Raw genomic sequence first — 23,908 nt, forward strand, 5'->3', positions numbered from 1 at the left:
ACTCACCTCACAGAGTGTTTGTTGTGGATGAGGAAGGGAATGATCACTCCCCACATCAAATGGGCGGCGACGTTTGCGTGGTTGCGTGCAGCCCCTTAAGCTCCTGGGCGACACCTAGTAGTTCGGACTGGCTGCGCCTTCCCCCAGGAGGGATACCTGGGGTATCTGCCTACCCCAGCTAAGTGCCCAATCCTGCCTGGGGGAGGTATTGCCAGGGGATTGGCCAGGTAAGGGGAGGGACTACCTAGCCCACACAATAGAAGGTAGCTTACCAGGAAGCAGCAGCCGGGCTCCCGAGCTTCTCCCACCCCCCACTCCCTCAATTAACGCTTATTTTTGCAGGTTAACCTCTTCTCCACAGGTACGCAGGTGCTGCTATGTCAAGGCCGCTGTTGAAGGGCCGGAAAGGAATTTCCCTGCATTGGCAGGTTTTGCCTTTCCCGTAGCAATTTGTCACAACTTTCGCGGTTTCAGGCCTTGGGCGGAATCCTTTAGTCATCTTCCTAAATTGGGGGGGGGGCGGGGGGCGGTGACTCCACGCCCCCAGTGCGGCAACGATACCAGGGTTCCCCGTTAAAGGGGTATTGGGGGGAGGCATTGACCATACGCCGAGAGGTTGTCATTGCTCTCCTCCACCAGTGGCGGCAAACGGCGGGCGGGCTATCAGCTTGAACATATGTTCTCCAGAGCTAGCCCAATCCCCACACATTCTGGATAACCCTGAAGTTTCCCAGATCCCCAGTTGGGGGCTGGGAAGGACAAACGCCCAGTGCCTGAGCCAAGGTCTCCCTACATCTGAACCTTAATAAAGTTGTGGCTAATTTTAATCCCATAGCACGTTGTCTTGTGTCATTATTACGCTTGGGGGTCACCTGGGGATTGGGGGACTCCACCTGTCAACGCAAAGGAGAATGTTAGCTGCTTTGAGACTCCTTCGGGTATTGATAAAGCAGGATATCAAATCCAAACTCTTCTGTATAAAACAAAAATAGATACATGAGAAAAGATGGGTCATGGTGGGATCCTAGGCATCTGTTTATAGATCTGAGGGGACTGACATTACAGAATCATGCTTTAAAAGTCTTAACACTATCAGTTTTTAAAGATCTGAAAATACTTCCACCACAAAAACGTTCTCGAAACATAATGTTGAAAAAATAATAACCATAGTTTTGATTTACATAATTAGAGCTTGAGTAGGAAAACAGGCTACAATTATGTCCAGGTTTTTCTATATATTGTAATTGACATGAACAATTATTTTTCTTTTATGCAGCTAAATATTTTGGTTGACACTGGAAGTAGCAATTTTGCTGTTGCAGGAGTACCAAATGCAGATCTGACCTCCTACTTCAACACAAAAGAGTAAGTGTATTGATCTCCATCTTGACAATATTTCTATTGACAAAAAAGTACTCCAAAAATAACGCTGGGGGGGGGGAAACATGGTTTTGAATTACATGATTAGTGCTCAGGTAGGAACACAGACAAAATATATGCCTTGTTTTACTATAGTTAATGTGGAGGGCTGCATCTCCATATTTGCAGAGCTGTATCCTTGTGCGGTTTCACACACACACACACCCTGGTAATGTATTATGTGTGTCAGAACCTCATAAGTGGCTCACATGTCCAATATTGCCCTTCCTTTCGGCAAAAAGATTTTTGCATCTAAAGGAACTATGCCACTGACTGAGCAACAAGTATGTCCATGCTGCCAAAAAACAATATACTTCTGCTGTAATGTATTGATCAGCCTTTTGAAATCAGATGATAAGAGTGTGATGGAGTTCGTGTCAGTTTGATCACTGAGCTGCTTAGTGCCATAACTGTGCTGCATTGAGCCACTCGGGTTTCCATTAAGCAGAGTCTGTTGATGTGGCAGAATTAAAGACCTAGGGTTGTGTTCAACATAGCACTAAGGAGACTGTTCTGTCAGTGCAAACTTTTCTGCTCGTCCAATGGAACAATCTCCCACTCTCCTCCATACACTGTTCTGGGGGTTCTCCAGACCCACAGGAGCACATTTGGAGAGGATATGTGGCTGCACGGCAGGGGCAAGATGGGGGTGAATCATTACACAGGCATCTGCTAGTGCAATGATTTTGTTGAATACAACCACATACTTTTATTTTTATTTCACACACACACACACACACACACACACACACACAGAGAGAGAGATATAAAATAATAGTGTGCCAATAGTTGTTCTGTAGTTTATACATGCTATTTACTAGACACGTGTATGTGTTTTAAGAAGCTTAGAGAAAGATACAGTCAGGTAGTAAAATTGCAGTACAGTGGTACCTCGGGTTACATACGCTTCAGGTTACATACTCCGCTAACCCAGAAATAATGCTTCAGGTTAAGAACTTTTGCTTCAGGATGAGAACAGAAATTGTGCTCTGTCGGTGCAGCAGCAGCGGGAGGCCCCATTAGCTAAAGTAGTGCTTCAGGTTAAGAACAGTTTCAGGTTAAGAACGGACCTCCAGAACGAATTAAGTACGTAACCAGAGGTACCACTGTATAAAATTGCTATTACAACAATGAATGAATATTTCAATGGATTATAGCTGGTTGAAAAGTCCCAGAGCAACTGTTATTTTTGCATTGATTTTTGAAGCTCAATGGAGCTATTAGTGGTATAATTGAAATTATAGTAAATAATGCCTAGACAAAGGTCTAATATTTGTCAGAGGAAATCCTGAAATACATTAGAGCAAAAATACATTACAGCAAAATGCCATTAAGACATGTTAAAATTGCAGTGCCGCCATGTTCTGCACAAATGCAAGTAGTATTAAGAAAAAATTATCCCATAGATGGAGTGTTGGTTGCCTTCTTCTGTTTTTAGACTAGAGTCTAATAGACTTCTCAGACCATCTAGCAGTTGGCCATCCTTATATTGTTAAAGTATATCTAATAGACATTTGATTGTAGGAAATGGAGCTCATATATGACATTTTCTGCAAAGAGATATTTTAAAAGAAAATGAATATCGTTTACATCTGAAATAAGTGTTTCATTTTGTCATAAGCTCATACTTGAAATCAAGCATTAGTCTGTTTGGTCTTTTTAGTAGATCAAAATATTATTCATTCATTCATTCATTCAATTTACGGAATAAACCGCCCTTCATCTGAAGATCACAGGGTGGTTTTATACTGTAAACACAAAAACGTACAGTACACTGCATTTAAGTGGAAAGTTGAAATGGGGAGGAATTGCTCTGGTTGATGTGACATTTTGGAATATGTGGAGGGAAAGGTGCACTTTCGTTGAGTTTTAATGATTTATACATCATTCACCTTTTCCTGTTCCAGAATTTGGATGGAGCCCATGGTTTCTCTTCAGATCATATAAATATTTCACGTAAGATGATAATTTGTAGCATGTAGCACATACAGAATTGATTTGTAAGTTTTCAGCGCCCCTTTCTTCCTTTCTTAGATCAAGCACATATAAGTTACTGGGCACTGTGGTCGCTGTTAAATATACCCAAGGAAGCTGGATAGGGACTCTTGGCACAGATGTTGTTACCATCCCTAAAGGAATCAACGGCACTTTTACCATCAACATTGTAACCATCTCTGAGTCAGAGAATTTCTTTTTGAAAGGTGTTCAATGGCATGGGATCCTTGGACTTGCCTATGATGCCTTGGCTAAGGTAATTTGAGTGCTTACCTACCGGCTCATACATTAAGAGCATATGATGATCCTGCTAGGCTACTATCCCGTTCTCACAATGGCCGGCCAGGTACCTGGGGGAAGCGTGTAAGCAGGGCATGGTTGCAGCAGCAGTACTCTGCCCACTTGTGAATCCCAGCAACTGCCTCTGGACACTGGAGGGAGTACATAACCATCAGGGCAAGCAGCCTTGTCCTTTGTGAATTTATCTAATACTGCTTTAAAGACATCCAAGTTGCTAGAAGACAGATGTAACCCCCAAAGGTTCCTTATAACAGTCACCCACATATACTGGAATAGTATACAGTGGTACCTCGGAAGTCGAATGGAATCCGTTCGACTTCCAAAACGTTTGAAAACCAATGCACTGCTTCCGATTGGCTGCAGGAAGCTCCTGCAGCCAATCAAAAGTCGCGTTGGACATTCGGGTTCCAAAGAATGTTTGCGAACTGCAACACTCACTTCCAGGTTTGCGGCGTTCGGGAGCCAAAACGTTTGACTTGCAAGGCGTTTGGGATCCAAGGTACGACTATGTACTGGAATAATTCTGTCCAAGACTATGTGAAGCAGACTGAAGCCAGTCTCATTCCTATGCCCGACCATATGCTCTTACTTGCACAATAGTAAAACTGGTTGAGAATACATGGGCAATTTCTAGATTTTAGCTGGAAAATTTAACACGTAAAATAAGCATACATGGATTGGAATATATATATATGAGAGAAACACTGTCCTGGTGGTGTTGGAGGTGGGGCAGGCATGCTTGATAAGTGAGGCAGTGTAAGGCACACTCTTAATCCCATCACATGTAGAGAGATTTGGATCTGGTGTAACATCTGACAGACATCTACAGATGGATCATTAGATTAAACATTGGTTTATTATAATACCTCTGTCAGCATTATTAATTTACATGTAAATGAGTTAACCGTTTTAGCCAGCAAAATGATTCACATGGGTTCTATATGGACGGCATTGGACACCTGAATTTATATACAATTAACACTTTGTTTTGTTTTTGCTGCAGCCCTCAAGTTCTGTGGAGACATTTTTTGATTCGCTTGTGAATCAAGCAGAGATCCCCAATATATTTTCCTTACAGATGTGTGGAGCTGGATTGCCAGTTACTGGAACTGGTACCAATGGAGGTAGTCTTGTGGGTATCTGCCAGCCTGAAACAGAAAATATTGGTGACTTTTTACCACTTTTGTAATGCAGTGAAGTTAAACCTGTTTACTTGGAATTCAGCCCTTTTCATTGCATTATGCTTTTAATTATCATATCCATTAGAAGGCAAAACAAACAGATTTAGAGTGGCTTACTCAATTTTCCATTCAGACTATTAAATTAGAGAAGCATGCATAAATTTCTCATACTTATCCACATTAAGTTTCCTTTACTGATTTTTCCAATAGTGAATAAAAAATCTGCCTATGGGGATTTGAAGATCTGCTCTATTGTGCTAACAGTATGATAAGTAAAATCAGCACCCAGAACTTTGGATGACGCAGTCTTATTCAGGTGTTATAGGGAGGAGAAAGGCTATGCACCCTGACCATGCACTCTAGCCCCAGCCCCTTACCTTCTCACATTGAGTGGGACTGTCTGAAGGGGGCTTCTAAGTGTGGGGGATTCCAAGCAGTGCACAGCACCACACAAACCCTCTAAGAACATTCACCTGAATGTGTAGTAATAGACCTTCCCATTCAACCCAGAATGATCAGAGCACCACAGAAAAGACATTGTGCACCTTTACACCCTTCACTCATTTTGGGAGTTTCCTATTTCGGTGTTATGTGTGAACAAAGATTGATCTAAGCAACATGTAAGCAAAGTTCTGTTGGTTTCATTGTAACTTCCATGTCAATGGGTATACATTTCTGCTGTCACATAAATATATATATTCTGTGTATCCTAAAAGAAATTGTATTCCCCCCTCTTTCTTTTAGCTAAAGTGGATTAAGAAGTGCTTGTTTCTCTTCGCATGCTCTATTTTTGTCCATCCCCCCCCCCAGGTTGACAGTTAGCATTCTATACAGTATATAATTTGTTTTGTAAGAGAAGCACAAAAAGTGCCATTCTATACATGCTTACCCAGATGGGTCCTGTTGCATTCAGTGGGGCCCACCCCCATGTAAGTGTAGCTCTGTAAGAAAATGTGACCCACAGCCATTAAAATCAGTGAGGCCTCTCCCCCCATATCTTTTGTGATATCTCAGCTCATGTTCATGGTTTTTCTTCCCATAAAGTTCAAGTTTGGGCCACTAGTTTTCCTAAATGAAAATGCCTAGTATATGGATATTCTGTTTGGGTCAATATTTAAATCCATGGGGCAAAATTTTTTGAGAGGGGAGGTAACAAATGTAATCTGCATTTGCTCTATGCCCATACCCAGTCTCCTCCCCCATAATTGCTGCCTGACCTTAACAAGGGGGAGATGTAATAAAACTGCAGCATAGTTGCCCTAACTCTTGCACTGTGTTTCTCCTCCTGTCTTATTTTTTTATTTCCTGTTGCCGGCCTTTATTCCAAATAGCTTAACAATGATATATTGTTAAAAGCTTAGTCAATGTACAAAGATGAGAACTTTTCTGAAGACGTGTGCATGCACACGAAAGCTTATACCCAGAACAAACTTAGTTGGTCTCTAAGGTACTACTGAACATTTTTTTATTTATTTCAACTTTCCCCTGTTATTTAAAAGCTGTCTGTGACTTGCTCTTTAGAGAGAGGGGGGGAGAGGGAGAGAGAGAGAGAGAGAGAGAGAGAGAGAGAGAGAGAGAGAGAGAGAGAGAGAGAGGCAGGCAAACATAAAGCATCTCAGTCATTTTAATAGCATTTGTGATGTAGAGAATGTCTGACCTCCCTGGGTTTATTACTCATAACCAGTAATACCTGAAATTATACCTTCTATAATTCTGTTCTCCCATGTATCTTAAGACACAATCTTAAGTCTGAGCAGAAGACTAGCCATGTTCTGATTAAAATATTTTTAAAAACTGCTTTAATTTAGTTTCACTAAAAAAAAAAAAAACCTGACTGGGTCCGCAATGCATATGTTAAACAAGTGGGTTTAAAATGTGTGTAAAGACAACTTAAGTCCTCTGAGCAGCAGCTGACAGGGGGACATGCATGCTCTCTATATCTTTACTGTTGTGTGTGTTTGATTGTGCGGCAACCAATGTTTCCTTTTCAGGTCCTGGGTGGAATTGAACCAAGCCTATACAAGGGGGAAATCTGGTACACACCTGTTGAGAAAGAGTGGTATTATCAGGTTGAAATACTCAAATTGGAAGTTGGAGGCGAGAACCTTAACTTGGACTGTAAAGAGGTATTTATAGCAAGAAAGCACAATTTAATCTTTCTGCATTCAGGAGTGGCCAATATGGTGGTAGTCAAACTGCATTTCGTGGTGGTGCTGCCACTTCCCTTCCCTCCTAGCTGTGATGGCTTCCCCTCGCTGAAACTGGGAGCAGAGTGTCGGCAAGGGAGAGTGAAGCACTGGGTTGGTGGGTGCAAGAGCCCTTGAAATGTTCTTAGACGCCAACTCCCACCATTCGCAACCATCATGGCCAATAGTTAGGGAGGGTGGGAGTTGTGGTCCATTAATGTATAGAGGGTGACCCCACCCCTGCATTCCAAAAATCTAGTGTAAAATGCTAATCGGTAAATGTGGAGAACAATTGGATTAGTGTAGAATCCTAAATAAACTTCAGTTGTGTTGAAAAGGAATTTATTTCAGAGTCTACAAATTTAAGTTAGAGTGTGTAGATGGGAGGAAAAACACTGTTGCAGATGCCAGCCTTTTTTTTTCATTTGCATGCATCTGCTAGCCTCTGTTTCTCTTCCCCAAATCTCTTTTCTACTGGACTTTTCCCATGATCCTTTCATGAGTTGTCATGTACTCTGGCATCCTTAATCTTGCCTGTGAAATGTTGCAGGGTGTGCAGGTTTGTCTGCTACATGCAGTTCTGCCTCAAACTGACCAGTCTGGCCAATTTTTATTGCTAACTAAAGGTAGAAAAGTAAAGATTTATGCCCTTTCCCTCTGATTGTCTTTAAAGAACCCTATTTTTTTGTTTTGCAAAATAATCTTTGTACTCCTAGATGGTGAGACTCAGCTTCTCAGTAACTGTGGTTGTTTTTTAACGTCTAAGGTTGAAATCATTTTCTATCACATTTCTATCATGTTTTATATTGCTGTGACCTGCCCAACTGAAGAGTGGGTACTAAAACCAATCATAACGACAATAGCAACATGGATTAGAAATATAATTAATCATATATACATAGATACTGGGGGGAAAGCCCCACTGAAGTTGATTAAGACTTGTTTCTGAGTAAACCAGCATAAGACTGGGCTGTTAGTCTTACTGTCTTACAAATGTGACAGGATTTATTATACTGTATATGTGCATATTTATCTGCCATGGATTCAGTGGCTGGCTCTTGTGCTAACTGCTCATCTTTCTGCCTCTGTGTCTCTCTGACCAAGTCCTTGTGCAATTCTCCCATTTTTAGAATTTAGCGCTACAACCCCTAATGTATCGTAATTCAGATATGTATGGAAGTCATCCAACAGGCTACACACCCACACACCAGAGCTATTTTTTTTGCCCAGTTCCTGTGCTGGAACTTGGGGTTCCAAGGCAGGCAAGCTCCTGCAACTTTGAAATCTGTCCACAGCTGCTACAGACAAAGTTACCCAATTTAGACATGGAAATAGTTCCCTCTTGTTCAGATTCAGGTTGTCAGCTGAGAATCTTGTTCAGATTCAGGTTGTCAGCTGAGACATACTTCTGTGAAGTATGATGTTTGTAATCCTGTGCAACAGACAATACATCTCATAGGACCAATTGGGCCTGGGGTCAGAGCTGGCTTTCCCATTAAACCTCTGCTTAAGCTATGCTGGGGGAATCCTGCTTGGGCTCAGGGCAGCTGAGAAATGTCACTGCCTCCGTAATGGGGATTTGGAGGAGGGGTGCAGAGAGGAGCTGACATCACAGAGGGCCCCTATGCTCTGCCATCGCACCACCAGAAGGAGCTGTCGTTATTGACTTTCCATTGCAGTTTGCTGCTGCAGCATGTTGATGTCTTCGTTACCTTTTCCCCTGTTTAGTACAACTCGGATAAAGCCATTGTAGACAGCGGCACCACACTCCTGCGCCTGCCAGAAAAAGTCTTCACTGCTGTTGTGGGAGCAATTATACAGAAATCCTTGGTAAGTTCCAGCTCACAAGACACATTGTTCTTTAAAGGAACTGTTTTAAATAGCTGTCTTAGGACAGCAGTTTCTCACTAAGCCACCTCTTTCCATCACAGGTGGAGCAGACTTCTTAGGTGAGGAAGTATGAGTAATTTTTAATCACCATTTTTTTAAAAAAAATTGCATGATTTTGTTTGACTCTAATGTATTTACAGAGTAGAAGCATTCTGTCCTTCTCCAAACTTTGAGGAGTTTGGGCTAAAGCTTAATGGCTTTGTTGGCAGCCATTCCCAAAATAAGTGCTCTTTTGCCTTGCAACACAGGCTATTGTTCTCTTAAAAAGAGACACTGTGACAGTGAACTATCTGGTTTGCTCTAATGGGTTTTTATCTATGTGTGGCTTAAGGCCCAGTGTGTGGATTGTATTTACCAAAAAAAAGTTTGTTATATTGGTGTATTTGTCAGAATGGCAATACTGAGAATCCAAAATTATGACCAAGGTTCTGGCTCCAAACCTCTGCCATAAGGGAAGTCCACTCACATGTGAGCCTCTCTCTGCCTCTTTCTCTCCACCCATCCCCTGATTGATACACGCGGTGCACATTGTGCTAGGGCAGAAGCTAAGTAGCTTGTCAAAATATAGTGCGTATTCTATATTTCAGAGGTGTGGAAGCTGAGGTCATCCAGATGTTGTTAGACTCCATCTTGCATCAGCCACAGCCAACACGGTTGGGAATTATGGGAGTTGTATTCCAACAACATCTAAAGAGCCATAGGTTTCTCATTCCCTGTTATATATTAGGATAAGGTTACCAGATTTTTTTCAGTGAATCCAGGGACACTTTAATTAATTAATTGCTACGCGTTCAGGGCATTGATGCTGCAGCGATGGCGGTGGCAGAGGGGCGGCTGCCATGTTGACCTCAACTGCCATGTTTCCCCTTCGTCCGAGGCTTCTGTCTCCTTCCTCCATGAGCCTGTGCAGCCCCTGAGTTGTTGGTTCTTTGGTGGTGGTGGTGGGGAAGCGGTGCACGGTGGGTCAGGCATGGAAGGCGGAGAAGGAGGGCTGAGAGCGGCGGCGGCGAGGCTCAGGCAACGCGATGCCTCCCTTCCCATCGGAGCAGCCCCAATCCCATTCCTACTTGCGTGCAAGCAGGAGGGGGTGGGGATCCCTCAGCTGGGAAGGGAGGCTTCCTGTTGCCTAACTGAGAGATCCCTGCCCTGCTCCTGCTTGCACACAAGTAGGAGTTGGGAGGCTGCTCTGATAGGCAGCATGAAGCCTCCCTTCACAGCTTAGTTGCTGGGGTCAGGGAAGGTGGAGGCAGCCCGGAAGCTGCATCTTAGAGCCCCTGCACCACCGCCATATGAGGACTTCCAAGCAGCTGCTGAAGCCAGCCAGAGCCAGCTGCTCTGGGCTGCTGAGACTGCCGCTGCTGCTGTGTTTCCCGGGGACATTAGACGAAATCCAGGGACATTCCGGGGATGGAATCTGTCCGGGGACTTGTTCACAAATCCGGGGACTGTCCCCGGGAAACAGAGACATCGGGTAACCTTATATTGGGAAAGAATTAAACTGCACATTAAATAAATAGGGGGGAGGAAGATGGAAATATATTTTCTCCTTCTGCTCTCTGATCAATAGCAGGAAGGTAAATCAGAATCAGAAAAGATAAACTACAGGTTTTGTATTCTATTGATCAGAACTTCTTTTCTTCCGAAAAGCTTGAAGCGGGGAAACATCCAGTAGCTGTGAAGGCAAAGAGATAAGTGATGGGAGGGAGGAGACATTGTCACTGGGAAGGGCTGCCCTCTGCTCTTGAACGCCATCTTGGCACTGAATGCATGGGGCAATATCTTTCAGTCCTACACGGAAAAGGAGCAGTAGCACATGCACTAGGAAGTGAAAAACCGGCTGCCTCCCTTGAGACTAGACTCCCCCACTGGCTGTTTTCTTAAATGAAAAGAAAGAGAAGGATGGAACTGAGCCCAGAAATAATGAATGGAGGCTGTGCTTTGATCTTATGTCAGAAGAGCCTATCTAAATTCTTCTAATCTCTGACAGAACATTTCAGCACCACTTGTAGGTTGAATTGCTCAGTGTGAAACTAACCGTATGATTCCAAGTAAACCCATTCACCAATTTGGCTTTTTCTCGCTTAACGAATAACGAAAGTAGCAAACTGGCTGATTTTTACATGATTTTTGTGCATCTGCAGTAAGGATTGCTAGATCTGGATCCAATGATGGATATGGATAATAATATTTGCAAAATTGCTCCACTAGTGATATATCATCGGGGGGGGGGGTGTTCTAATACAACTTGGGGAAAATGTAGCAAGAACTATGGGTAACACTATACAATGACTTAGGACTGCTATTTCAATTTGTTAATCATTATATCCTATCATTTCTAGGTGTTAAATAATATGATATGAAAACATCCAAAGTAATAATAAAACAATATAAACATAAGAGCCAAGCATCACTTTACAGGGCGCAATATTTTTTTAAAGTGTTAAACCTGTTGTACATTTTTAAATGTGATATTTAGTGTTAGTCATACCTAAGCTTGTTGATTTCATTGGATCTACTGTAATCATGACTGTAAATATGACTAACATTGGCTATTGCACTACTTTTTAAAAAGCCCTTTTAAAAGCCTGGGAGAAAAGGAAAGTCTTAGTCTATTCCTGAAATGACATTAATATTGGCTCCAGGTTATTTAGGGAGACTTCATTTCAGGGACAGTAGCTTCTCTCTCCTGTTTTTCCCTTTCTGAAATAAGTATGTTCTTCTGTCCCTGTTTACCAGAGAGAGTCCTCATTTTCTGATATGTTTCTCTTATCTATCACTGATCCTGCTGCCTTTTCAGCGTCAGTTGCTAGAGTTGTCATTCTCCTGTGCTGTGTCTTGCCTTCCCCAGGGTCTCTAGAAGTTAAATATTTGGGAGTCGTCCTGTTGACATATAAATTCATGAACACTAAGCTGTCACACAGTGCACATCCTGACACTCCATGTGCTGGTGAGGCTCATTTTATTGTTTACAAAACGTTGGACTCTCTCTTGTTCTTGCATATCTTTCACACACACACACACACACACACACACACACCAACCAGAGAGGACAATGTCTTTGGAGATTGTGCATTACAGTCTGTTGCAGAGTCAATGAATAGAGTTGAAGCAGCCGATGGTAGCAGCTTAGCAAAAGCATTTTGGGAAGGGAACAGCTGAAGACCTTGTATGAGAATAGGGTGGGTGGTTTTGTGCAAGCATATCCTTTCTTGTCTGAAATGTCTGACAGTTTGTTAATAAAGTGCTCAGTATCAATGTACACACTCAACAATAGGATTGTGGAGTTGACCTTTTCTTGTTCACTCAAACCATATTTGTTTTGGTGGGAATATTTGCTAATGACAAGGTGATAAGAGCTTCAGCTGTGTCAGAAAGCAAACACTGAGCACAAAGGACTCAGCTTAAGGAAGTGTATTTGTCCTATCCTTTATTTGTATATTTGCATTGGTGTATTATGTGCCTCTCAAAAACTGTAAATGTGGGAAAGAAAGTTAGCCTGACTTGCATGGGTTGTTATATAGATTTATGTTCTTATACTGTATATTTATTTTATTGAATATGTTCTTATTGCACTTGAAATATATAGTTCATGCTAACACATGTCTACTTAGTTCTTTTGAAAGCTTTCTTCCAGGTAAGTGTGTAAGGAACTCCAAAGTTCAATCTGATGCTAACTCAGTAGAGGTGAAATGAAAGAAAGGGCTGACAGGGTTAATTATAAAATATAAAGTAAATGGACAGATGTGTTTTTTTAGCAGAAAGGCCTTTTGATCTTCAAAAGCTTGAGGCTTTAATCAGCAAGGTAGGGAACAGAATCAAGGCTAGTTATTTTTCAGGGGTCGTGATACGATGGACTCTTCTTAGTTATTGTATCACTTGCATAATTTTCCCACTTCCAACGTGATTTGCCACTGCCCTTTGAAACCAGGATCACATGCTCCCAGCTGCTGCTTTTCCAGGAATTTTGCTAATGCTTCTCCTCAAGACTGTGCCTGTTCACAGGTGACAAAAAAAACAGGATCTCATTAATTCAGTCTAATGTCCCCACCCCTTCCATTTTCTGTATAGATTCAAGAATTCTCATCTGGATTTTGGAATGGTGTACAGCTTGCTTGCTGGGCTAAAACTGAACAGCCTTGGACCTTCTTTCCAGAGATATCTATCTATCTGAGAGATGAAAATTCCAGCAGATCATTCAGGATCACTGTCTTTCCACAGGTCTGAACAAGCCCTTTATTGTAGTGTTTGTCAAGAAAAGCAATAATTTCACTGATCGTACGGCACTTAATGAGTACTTCATTGAAGATTTTGGCATTTGTATATACTGCCTTTTTAAAAACAGGCTTTATAGTGCTGCTATTCTTTCCCACACTAACTCAGAAGGTTGAGTGCCCATTGGTGGAATCTTGCTGGTCTCCTCATCACTAATGGTTCAGTGCTTGCTTATCGTTCTGTAGAGATCTTTTCAGCGGCAACACAATAACTCTGTTCACATGACATAGCTGTAGTAAACTAGCATATCCAGCCAGTTGGAATGGGAGGACAGGATTATGTCAATATGCCACGCCCCCAATCCATATGCAGTTATTTCAACGTCAACATGGAAAACCAGAGTTTGCAATCGCCCAGATAGGGTCCTACAAGGGTGCAGTTCAAAGAAGCATAAATTCCATACGGATGTTGTACTGAATATGCACAACCCCCTCCCATTCTGCACATTTGCTGACTCTGCCATGGAGTCCATAACATAGAAGACTTAAGGGAGCATGTGAGTCCTTTAATCAGCTATGACAATATAGTGAACCATGCACATCCATTACATATCAAAATGTTTTAAATCCAAGAATGGGGACCTTTTGTTAATCTGGATTGTAATCAATAGGCCTATTCCTATATTGTGATTCTACATTTTCAGGAAAATGGTGGTTGGTTCACACATGATAATTCTTGAGAAATGTGCAAGTCTCTTGCCAGACTTGCTGCCAGTAGACTTTCATGGACAGTCTTTTTGCACCATGTTGGTGTTATAGACCATTATAGAAGTCTTTTCAGTCATTGCTCAGGTGTAGCACCCCTGAATAAATTCAATCTGGCTTGGATCCTGACAGCAGACAGTGTCTACACGGGGGTGGGGGGTGGTCATGATGTTTGAACTAGACTATTGGTTCATGGGAATGACACAATGGGGTCCAACTAGTCTTAGCCAATTTATAAGAAAATATGCTTTTAGACTAACTGTAGTTAATTCCTTGCATGGGCGGAGGAAGTACTAAAATTCCTTCTCCTCCCCCCCCCCAACAAGAGCATTAATGAAGTGATATTTTATGAAGCTATTACGATCTTTATCATCTGAGTATGCAAAGATTGTGAAGCCGATTGACGAGAGTCCAGAAATTATTCATGTAAATCTGATTATCTTGAAATATTTCTGTAAGCTTAAGTGTTTCCTTGCCCGTACTTTCAAGCAGCTTTAATGAAGCAAATGTGACTTTGAAATGGCCTCCAGTTGTAATTCCAGGCTTAAACTTTTAATGAGCTGCCAAGTAACACAGGGACCTGTTTTTGCCTTGATGGCATTGTGCATTCTGAAGTCTAACTTATTTCCATATATTGTTAACACTATTTTAGGGAAATACATGCACATTGCTAGGTAGAGTCTGGATCAGTTTTAATTTGGAGTATATGCTACACAAAATCGCAGTTGTTTTTCTTATTTCAGTAACTTTGTTGCCGTTGATTTGTGTAATGCAAGCTTGTCACACAGGACCCTGTTCTCCATCATTTCTCTAACCCAGGTTGTCATGTATCTCCCAAATGCAAAAGAGTGCTTAAAATGCCAACCTGGGACATACGACATACTGTACTTGAGAAAAATAGACTCTGGCTCTCATTGATCAGAAGGTCACTCCCTCCAAGGTGAGGGGACAGATCTTTTAAAAGATGAGCTGCTCCTGGCACTTTGGTCCTTCTAACCATCAGGGATCCAGGCCAGATCTTCCACACCACCAGGAAGTTGACCATCCTTCCTGTCCACTTGTAGGTAGACTGACATAATTGTGCTGTTAGTAATTAGGACTGCCGTAGTCCGTTTTTGGAGTTATTGGGCTCTTTTTTGCTTTTAATATTTCTGTTGAACCTTATTGCCCTCTTCCTTATATATTCTTAACAAAGTTTCACAATTTGGACTAGTGGAGTCAAGTGTGTGATGGCCACCCTCAGGATTTGGGAATCTCCACTTGCCTAGATCACTGGATTTCACACTATTGGAAGTCTTAAGACCAGAGTTGGTAAAGCCAGGAACTTGCCCTATTCTGGGGGAGAAGCTGAGCACGGGGGGGGGGGGGCTGGCTTTACGCTCTGAGCAAATTTGCAATGAATTGGCTGGAGAAGTGAGTTGTGCTGGTCCAGGATTTAACCATTAATTGGATATCTCCAGTTTTCACTCCTGTTTCTGGGGCTGTAGGTTACCAAAAGATGGTGGTAGTGGTGGTGGCAGCGGCAGCTACTGAATAGTAATACCTAACTGGCAATACTGCAGGGCTGTTGTGTAGCAGTTGGAGAAGGAAGGGGGGCACAAGAGGCTGTCATGAGCGCGTGCGCACGCACACACACACACACACACCCTAGCTGAAGTCAATTGTAGATGGCAAGGAATGGTGGAAAGAAGTATACAAATTTATTTGTGAAAAGTAAGTAGGGTTTATACACTTTGAGTTCTTGACAAGCTGCAGCTTAAAACCCAGCATTTCTAAAGTTAATGGAGTCATTCTACCATCCTTTGTAATTTGGCTGCTGTTGAGTGTTCAGATCTTATCTGCTAATCTTCCAAATTTAGGTATATTGCTGCTCCTTAATTGTCCTTTTTTCTTTCCAAATAAACAGCTTTATATTCAGCCTGCTTTTGAGCCTAGTCAGAATTTACGCTGTTATCGTTTTGGCATCTCCTCTTCTACCAATGCCCTGGTCATTGGCGCGACAGTGATGGAAGGATTCTATGTCATCTTTGATAGAGCTCAAAAGAGAGTGGGCTTTGCATTAAGTACTTGTGCTGGTAAGAGACCACTTCTGAATAGCATATACTTAACAATTCAAGGTAGCATCTGAAGTCTTTTATTTTAATTTTTTTATTTATTTATTGGATTTATGTACCACCCTCCATCAAAAGATATCAGAGTGGTTCACAATATAAGCTTAACAACCTGCTTTTAAAAAATCACGTAAAAGAACCTTGTCCAAATACTTCGAACATTGTTTGCAAATCTGCAAATTATTTTTTAGCGCTGTTGCGTGGGTTGCAGTTTTAATCTTCACAACAATCTTGTAAAGTAGGATAGGCATTCAGATTCGCCAAAAGCCACCGAGGAGCTTCAGAAGCGAGCTGGGCTGGTATCCGAAGAACCACGCAACTAGTTCCATGTGCCCAAGTGAACTATGGACTCACATTTCTTCAGTTCCTGTTCGTTGTTACAAATTACTTTGGAAACTGAGGGAATTGTCAAATGCAATTCAGCATTGTGCAGGGAGCTGTCTTGTTCAGAGCATTAATTTGAACATTAAACTGTGTATAACCTTAACTATGGTTTGTTGAAACAAGCCAAACTGGAAACCGTGATTGTCTCAAAACAGCAACAGCTTGGCGTAATAAAATGAGATGTGAACGAGCTTCATGCACCTATAGGGGGTGGGAATCCTGTTGAGCTTCAGCCCCAAAATAATTATTTGAATTCCAGCTTAGACCTCTTGGTTATACCTGAACCTGAATCACACACACATGCATGATGGTCTCAGATTAGTATAAGCTTGTTCTGGAAAGGAATATTAATTTTTGACATACAGTATGAGAAGCAATTTTGCTGTTACATTTTTGAATAAAGCAAATACGGTATGCTGTTACATTTCTCAGTAAAGCAAATATGAATCAATGTGATTGCCCTTTTGAAATAAGATGCTTTTTGGAAATGAAAAGCCCAAATGTATGTTGGAAGTACTTGAATATAGAGTTTTACTAATACTCTTATTGCAGCTCTAATAAGATTACTTGATAGTCTTAAACTGTCGGTAATATCTTCCCATTTCAGATAAATTACTAGGCAGGGGAGAGGTCGGGTGAGTAGGAAACCAATAGATAGAATATAAATCTTTTGATGTACAAGAACAGGAGAGTTAACAGGGACCTGAAATCATTTATTTTGCTAGGAGAAGAGAATGTTCACTTTGACTTTATTTTAAGATGAAATGCATTTATATTGCACGCGAAAAGTAGCGGTGCTGACGGGTGGGCCCCAGACGGGCCATGGGGTGGCGTGGCCTCGCTCTGCGGCTTGCTTGCAGGCTGCTGAGCAGGTTTGCAAGCAGGCCGTGGGGCAAAGCTGCCTCGCTCTGCGGCTTGCTCGGGGCCCGCCGGCGGGGTGGGGCTGGCCCAAGTGTCACCCCCCCCTCCCCTGGAACCCAGGGCGCCCCGCCCTCTACGCCCCACGCTCGCTACGCCACTGTATGGACTCCTGCCTCCAACTGCCTCTGGCACAACCACAAGGAGATCCGAAGCTTCGAATTCCACTTTAGATTAACTAAATTCTAGCATTGCATTTGAACATTAAACTGTGTTTGATATTAGCTATGGTTTTATTGAAACAAGCCAAACTGGAAACTGTGATTGTCTCAAAACAGCAATAGCTTGGCTTAATAAAATGAGATGTGAACGAGTTTCATGCACCTATACTCAGCTACATCCCATGACCCGGAAAACAACCCATGAAGTCTGAACTGTAGTTTCCTGAACTGGAAAATGATGGTTTTTGGTTTATCCCAAACCATGCAGAATCTTAAATGGTTTTAAATTGACTTAATATAGATACATATGAACCAAGAAACTAACAGAAAAACAACAGCGAACTGAGACTTCATGGCTGCACCTCACAAAGGAAGGGGTGAATTGCTGCTTGTAGAGTAACACAGCTTTTTCACATCTTTGCTTATTAAACAGAGAGATGATCATCCAAGCATAGCCATGGTTGGAAGTTAGCTTATTTAAGTGAACAGAAAATACAGCAAGCTGTGTTTAATCTAAAATGGAAGTGAATGCTTCAGAACTTGCAATTCTGAGAATTGTCTGGACTCACTCTTGCAGTTCCAAACTATGGTTTAGTGTACCCAGCCCTAAATATTTACATGCATAGAGCAGTTAAAAGCTGTAAACCATTTAAATATTTGTGTGTCTCTCATTTCTTTGTGCTCTTTTAGAAGTTGGAGGTTCTCCAGTATCTGGGATTGAAGGTCCTTTTGAAACTACGGATGTAGCAGGCACCTGTGTGTCCACAATATCCTTCCATGAACCATTGTTGTGGATTGTGTCCTATGCACTGATGAGCTTCTGCGGACTTGTCCTTCTGGTGCTCATTGTCTTACTGCTCCTGCCTGCTCGCTGTCGTCGTCATTATTCTGACAATGACATTGTAAATGATGAATCGTCCTTAGTACGGCATCGATGGAAATGAAGAATTCAGTCCAAGCTCAAGGAATACTTGCACTTTGCTTAGCAGTACTATCGACAGGCTGTTCCAACCAAAGGTAGAAGTCCAGGCTTCACTCCTTGCAAACTTAAGCACATGATTCACCAGAAGATGTTCTCCAATTCTGCTGCCTCATAATTTTTCAGCTTTTTTTCTAACAATTTTTTGAACCAAATACATATATAATCACTCCAAGTGCTACTCTGCTTTTCTAGTTGACAATCATGCAGCTCAGCCAATAAGTACATTTTTTAAAAAAAATACTAAATACTTTTTCCATAGTTCCAAAAAGATTGGCTTCTCTATTCCCATCCCTACCCCACTCTATGAAAAAACAAACAAACAAAAATGTTTGCATGTGTTTGGTAAACTGTTATTCAAACTTTGGATGCCAAATCATAATGATGAACCAAAAGCTTTATTTATGTCTGTTTTTCTTATCATCCCCATTTTAAAGTATTTTTTTTAAAAAATCAGGTTGATTGTGAACCTACATCCGTGGGCAGTGGAAAAGGAGGTTAGCAATACAGACTAAATATATTCCCCCACCACCACCCCTTCAGACCAAGGAGAGTATCTTGCACTTTCAATGGCTCTCTCTTTGTAACTCTCAGGAGAAATGAAGTAGGGAAAAACATTGAAACCAAAACCTATTGTGCAGCCTTAGTATAAAACAAGACTACCTCCGAATATACAAGGATGCCATTCACAAGTATGATGCAGGTAGATCTATTCTTGAAAAAGAAAAAGGTTCATTCCACAGGAATATAACACAACTACTGTACTCAATTTCCTTTCAGCTGTCCTTTCAATATTTTTTCCACTTAATGGCATTTGAAAATATTTTACTTTGCCACCCACATTAGCATCCTGTGTTCTGAATCCATGCATAGCTAATTTTTGAATGGGTTCTTCGAGCCTTTGTACATGCATCCTGCAAAGCAGATGGGCTGTATGGGCAAGTGCCTCTCTTTACACACCTTTTAGGTATGTCTCTAATGCCTAGCAATTGAAATGAAAACAATGCAGTGTAAGGTGAATCTTCAGTTGAAAAGTGTTCCATTTGGCTGTGGGCACAGCTGTGAAAGGCAAAGGGGGTTTTCCCCCCCATGAATGAACAGTGAGCTAGGAGGTGGGCCAGGTGATGAATGTGAACATTTTAATATCTCTATGGCAAGAGTAAGGCTCTAGGACCTGTGCAGAAATATCTACAGCCATACCAACTTATGCCCATGTATCTTTGTACTGGCAAGCTTAAGGACAGCTTGTGTTGAAATCAGTATGTGGCGGCAGCATTCCTACAACCCATTTAGGACAGTCTTCCCCCACCCCAAAGGCTTCTGCAGGCTGAAATACTTGTATGAATAGGCTATGTCCATACTCAAGTCTTTTGACTTGTAGAGAGAGGGAGGAATCTGTCCAAAAGCACTGAAAACAAAACTCATATGTTTTGGATAGGTTTCTAGTTGAGAGTCAAACTTCAGATTTATTAAATTAGTAAAGTGTTTCTGCTATTTGATTTTCAGTTTCCTCTGTACTTAATGATCCAGTACTACAGAAGCTAGGAAACACTTTAATTTAATTATGATAAAGACAGCACAATCTCTTCCCCCTCATCCCATTGATTATCACACTACAGTGGTACCTCAGGTTAAGAACTTAATTCATTCTGGAGGTCCATTCTTAACCTGAAACTGTTCTTAACCTGAAGCACCACTTTAGCTAATGGGACCTCCCGCTCCCACTGCGCCACCAGAGCACGATTTCTGTTCTTATCCTGAAGCAAAGTTCTTAACCTGAAGCATTATTTCTGGGTTAGCCGAGTATGTAACCTGAAGCGTATGTAACCTGAGGTACCACTTTATTATTAAAATTCTTCCATGTGCTTGATTGATCACTCACATGGGATTTTTGATGTCCAAGCAAGGATGTGCAAAATAGCAGCTTTTGTCAAATAGACTGGTAGGGTCTGTATGCTTTCCTCTTCACATTTTCCATGGTTCTTGTTCCATTGCACTTTACATTTCGATCTCCTCATGGAGCTTTTCGTACAAGCTTACATTGCTTTAGTGCACAGGCACTAAAGCTGTATCACCAGTGATGCCAAGTCAGAAACTCCGCTTTGCAAAGGTTTCTATTCCATGTCCATACTGTTCCCTAAATACATTTGGACAAAACTCTTTACCTTCCATAGTTTTTCCTATAATGCATCTGGATATCATGTGCTATGGGACTTTTCTACAAAGTGGGGAAAATTATGGCTCAAAATGTTGATCACAGACACAGCTGTTAAGCCATTCTGAAACCCAATCCATCATACAGTTTTGCCTTTTATTTTTAAACCAGAAAGGCACATGTCAGAGAAAACTAGTTTTCTGTTTAGAGGGAAGTAAATTATTCTGCTCCCCTGCTTCTGATTTGATTTTTCTGGTTCATAAGTAACATTCAAAAGCAAGCCCTTTTTTCTTTAAAGTCACACTCACACACGCACTGGTTGTGTGTGTGCACATGTGTATAGAATCTCTTCATCACATGGTAAGCTGTCAGCTACTCTATGTGAAGGGTACCTAAAACCCTTGAAGCATGTATAGAAGCCTTTGCTGATGCTAAAGCAGGGAAACATGCTGGCAGATTATCTGAGCATCATTATAAGTTTTCTTTTTAATGACAAATTTATCTGGGGATTTTCACTCGGCAGTATTTCACTTCAGTGCCTATTAAATACTCATGATTTCATTTTGAATTGGTGGTTAGGACACTGTAAATATAAATACTTGAAAAAAGGCATAAGCAATAATAAAATATAAGAAACAAACTCGTGATATATAGTGGGATCCCTTGCCACAAAAATATGGCTAATGAAGATTGTGCTGTCTGACATTTGCTTATAGCACAACTTTCACCCATCTTTCTAAATTGAGATGTCCAGTGGCAGATATTCTAGTAGTTTATTGTTCTGTTGCTCAGGCAACCGTGGCAGCACTGACAAGGTTCAATTTTTAACCTGAAACACATTAAGAAAATGCACTGTGAAATACATTGCACCTCTCAGCTTTGCACACGCCCCCCCTTACATATTTCTGTTGTGAAAATTCTTTAAAGAAACTTGTAACTAAATTGAAAACTTTAAAAATAAGAGGAATGATTGGGATGGGGGAGAGAGAGAGAGAAATCGCCCAATAATATGCATTGTTTTAAAAATGGGAAACGTGCTTTCCACCTGAAACTGCCATTCTTGACCTTCAGCTGCTACATCCTGCTGTAAACATTACTCCTAATTTGCCGTGAAATTTAATTTTGTTCCCTGACTTTTAAAATAAAGATATATTAGTGGAAATACAGGATTCAGACCGAAGCACAAGGTTGTATCTGTTCTCTGAGACAGTGTGCATGATCAGCATACTGTACTCATGTGAAGTACGGTATCTGCAGCTGGCCAGTATCTCTAAGGGGCAGCCAGGGGCGTCGCTAGGGGGGTGCGGTGGGGGCGGTACGCCCCCGGGCGACAGGGGCCACAAGCGGCGGGTGGGGGCGACAAGCGGCGGGTGGGGGCGACAAGCGGCGCCCCTCCCGCCACTCCCCAGGCAACGCCGGTCACCCCGGGAGCAGCAGCGCTGCACGGATGGGGTGCTCCCTCGGCCGTGCGCTGTTGCTCCCGGGGCGACCGGAGCGAGCGGCGGCGCATGGGAGTGACAAGCGGCAGCCCCTCCCGCCATTCCCAAGCGCTGCCGCTCCCTCCGTCACCCCAGGAGCAACAGCGCACGGCCGAGGGAGCACCCCGTCCGTGCAGCGCTGCTGCTCCCGGGGTGACCGGCAGCGTGGGGAGTGGCAGGAGGGGCCGGCGCTTGTCAGCCCCACGCGCTGCCGCTGGCTCCGTCCCCCCGGGAGCAGCAGCGCACGGTGTGTGCGGTGCTGCTGCTCCTGGGGCAACGGAGCGAACGGCGGCACGTGGGGGTGACAAGAGGCAGCCCCTCCCACCATTCCCACGCGCTGCCGCTCCCTCCGTCACCCTGGGAGCGGCAGCGCACGGCCCGACGATGGAGTGCGCCTGCACGCGCAGGCGCACTCTGTCATCGGATCGCCGCTTCCACAGCCTCCTTTTGAGCCGGAGAGCTTAAAAGCGAGCTCTTCGGCTTAAAAGAGGGCTGCAGAAGCGGCGCCGGCACTCCCGGAAACGCCCTGGGGGCGGAGCGTCATGACGTCACAATGTGATGTCATGACGCCCCGCCCCCGGGGCGTTTCCTTTGCCGCCCCGGGTACCGCGGAGCCTTACTCCGCCACTGGGGGCAGCAAAAATATGTGCTGGTTTGGTTTGGTTTGGTTTGGTTTGGTTTGGTTTGGTTTGGTTTGGTTTGGTTTGCTTAAAAAACCACTTACTACAGTTTCAACATTAGCATATTTGGCAAGATTAGAACCTACTTCCGGACAAGTGTATTGTAGATAGATAGATACCGGTAAATGCAAGTGTTTTGCTGTGGGGAGTGTTCAAATATCAGTTTTCTGCCACCTCCATTCTGAAATATTTTTGTTCAGCATCTTGTGAGACTGCTGAGAATGCTATTGGAAGAAACTCTCTGTTTTACTTCTTGGATCACCTTAATGGCAAAGAGAATAGATAGAATGCAGTAAAAATAAGCATGTGTTTTCTATAATGTACAGTGCTCAGTGAACTAAACCTCAGTGCAAAACATTTTCTTAATTCTGCAAGAGGTGTTAATAGCAGTTAATAGGGATTGGTTGGTTTTTTTAAAAAAAGAGAGAGAGAGAGAGAAGATAAATAACATTCTTGCCTTTTGGCCTTCTGAGGACTAATCGATCACCACAAAAATATTCTGATTCCCCTGTGTCTTTCTCCTTTACAAAATAAAAATAAAAATGCTAACTTGGACAGCAGTTCATCTGTCTTGGTTGAAGTATTCCTGTTGCATCTCAAGATGGTGTTTCTTACTAGAATGAAGGCATATTGGAACCTGCATGTATTGTAAGCTAGATCATTTTTCTCCCACTCTATTAATTGCCCATGTACATTGTTTGGAATGTTCCCATATTCAAGGTTTGACAAGGCATTATCTTGAAAGATCATCCAAGGGGACCCACTTCCCCGATGTTAGAATTTTGCATCTTGCATTCTGGTAGTATTAGAATGGGAAACTTGTGCCAAAGTAGAAGGTGGAAGTAAAATATATGTAATATATGTCAAAGTTGGTGCTGGGCAACTGACAGCACTCTTTAGATTATTTGGGAGCCAAGAATCAAGAGCCATGAGACGGACCAGTTGTCAGAACTGATAAGCAAGGCAGGATTGAGAAACAAGCTCGGAGTAGCAACTGATGAACAAGTTGGGGCCAGAGGACAGGCACACACCATGGCTTAGAAATGCCTTGTAGTGCAAGGAAGGGCCTTGGTGGGTGGAGTCAGTCCAGAAGCT

At 42.5% G+C, this 23,908-nt stretch overlaps 1 protein-coding gene across 1 annotated transcript in view; it reads left to right on the plus strand.

Moving 5' to 3' along the window:
* The window catches only part of BACE2 (beta-secretase 2), a 37,659-nt gene extending 18,929 nt beyond the window's left edge, over nucleotides 1–18,730 (plus strand). The window contains exons 2-9 of the mRNA XM_033147057.1: nucleotides 1,277–1,365; nucleotides 3,454–3,670; nucleotides 4,718–4,846; nucleotides 6,887–7,021; nucleotides 8,810–8,911; nucleotides 13,040–13,189; nucleotides 15,854–16,022; nucleotides 18,212–18,730. Of these exons, the coding sequence (XP_033002948.1) occupies nucleotides 1,277–1,365; nucleotides 3,454–3,670; nucleotides 4,718–4,846; nucleotides 6,887–7,021; nucleotides 8,810–8,911; nucleotides 13,040–13,189; nucleotides 15,854–16,022; nucleotides 18,212–18,465 (1,245 nt within the window). The 3' untranslated portion in view covers nucleotides 18,466–18,730. The remainder of the gene's footprint in view (nucleotides 1–1,276; nucleotides 1,366–3,453; nucleotides 3,671–4,717; nucleotides 4,847–6,886; nucleotides 7,022–8,809; nucleotides 8,912–13,039; nucleotides 13,190–15,853; nucleotides 16,023–18,211) is intronic.
* Nucleotides 18,731–23,908: the final 5,178 nt, after the last annotated feature.

This window comes from Lacerta agilis, chromosome 4, assembly GCF_009819535.1.
Source record: "Lacerta agilis isolate rLacAgi1 chromosome 4, rLacAgi1.pri, whole genome shotgun sequence".
NCBI classification, from domain to species: domain Eukaryota; kingdom Metazoa; phylum Chordata; class Lepidosauria; order Squamata; family Lacertidae; genus Lacerta; species Lacerta agilis.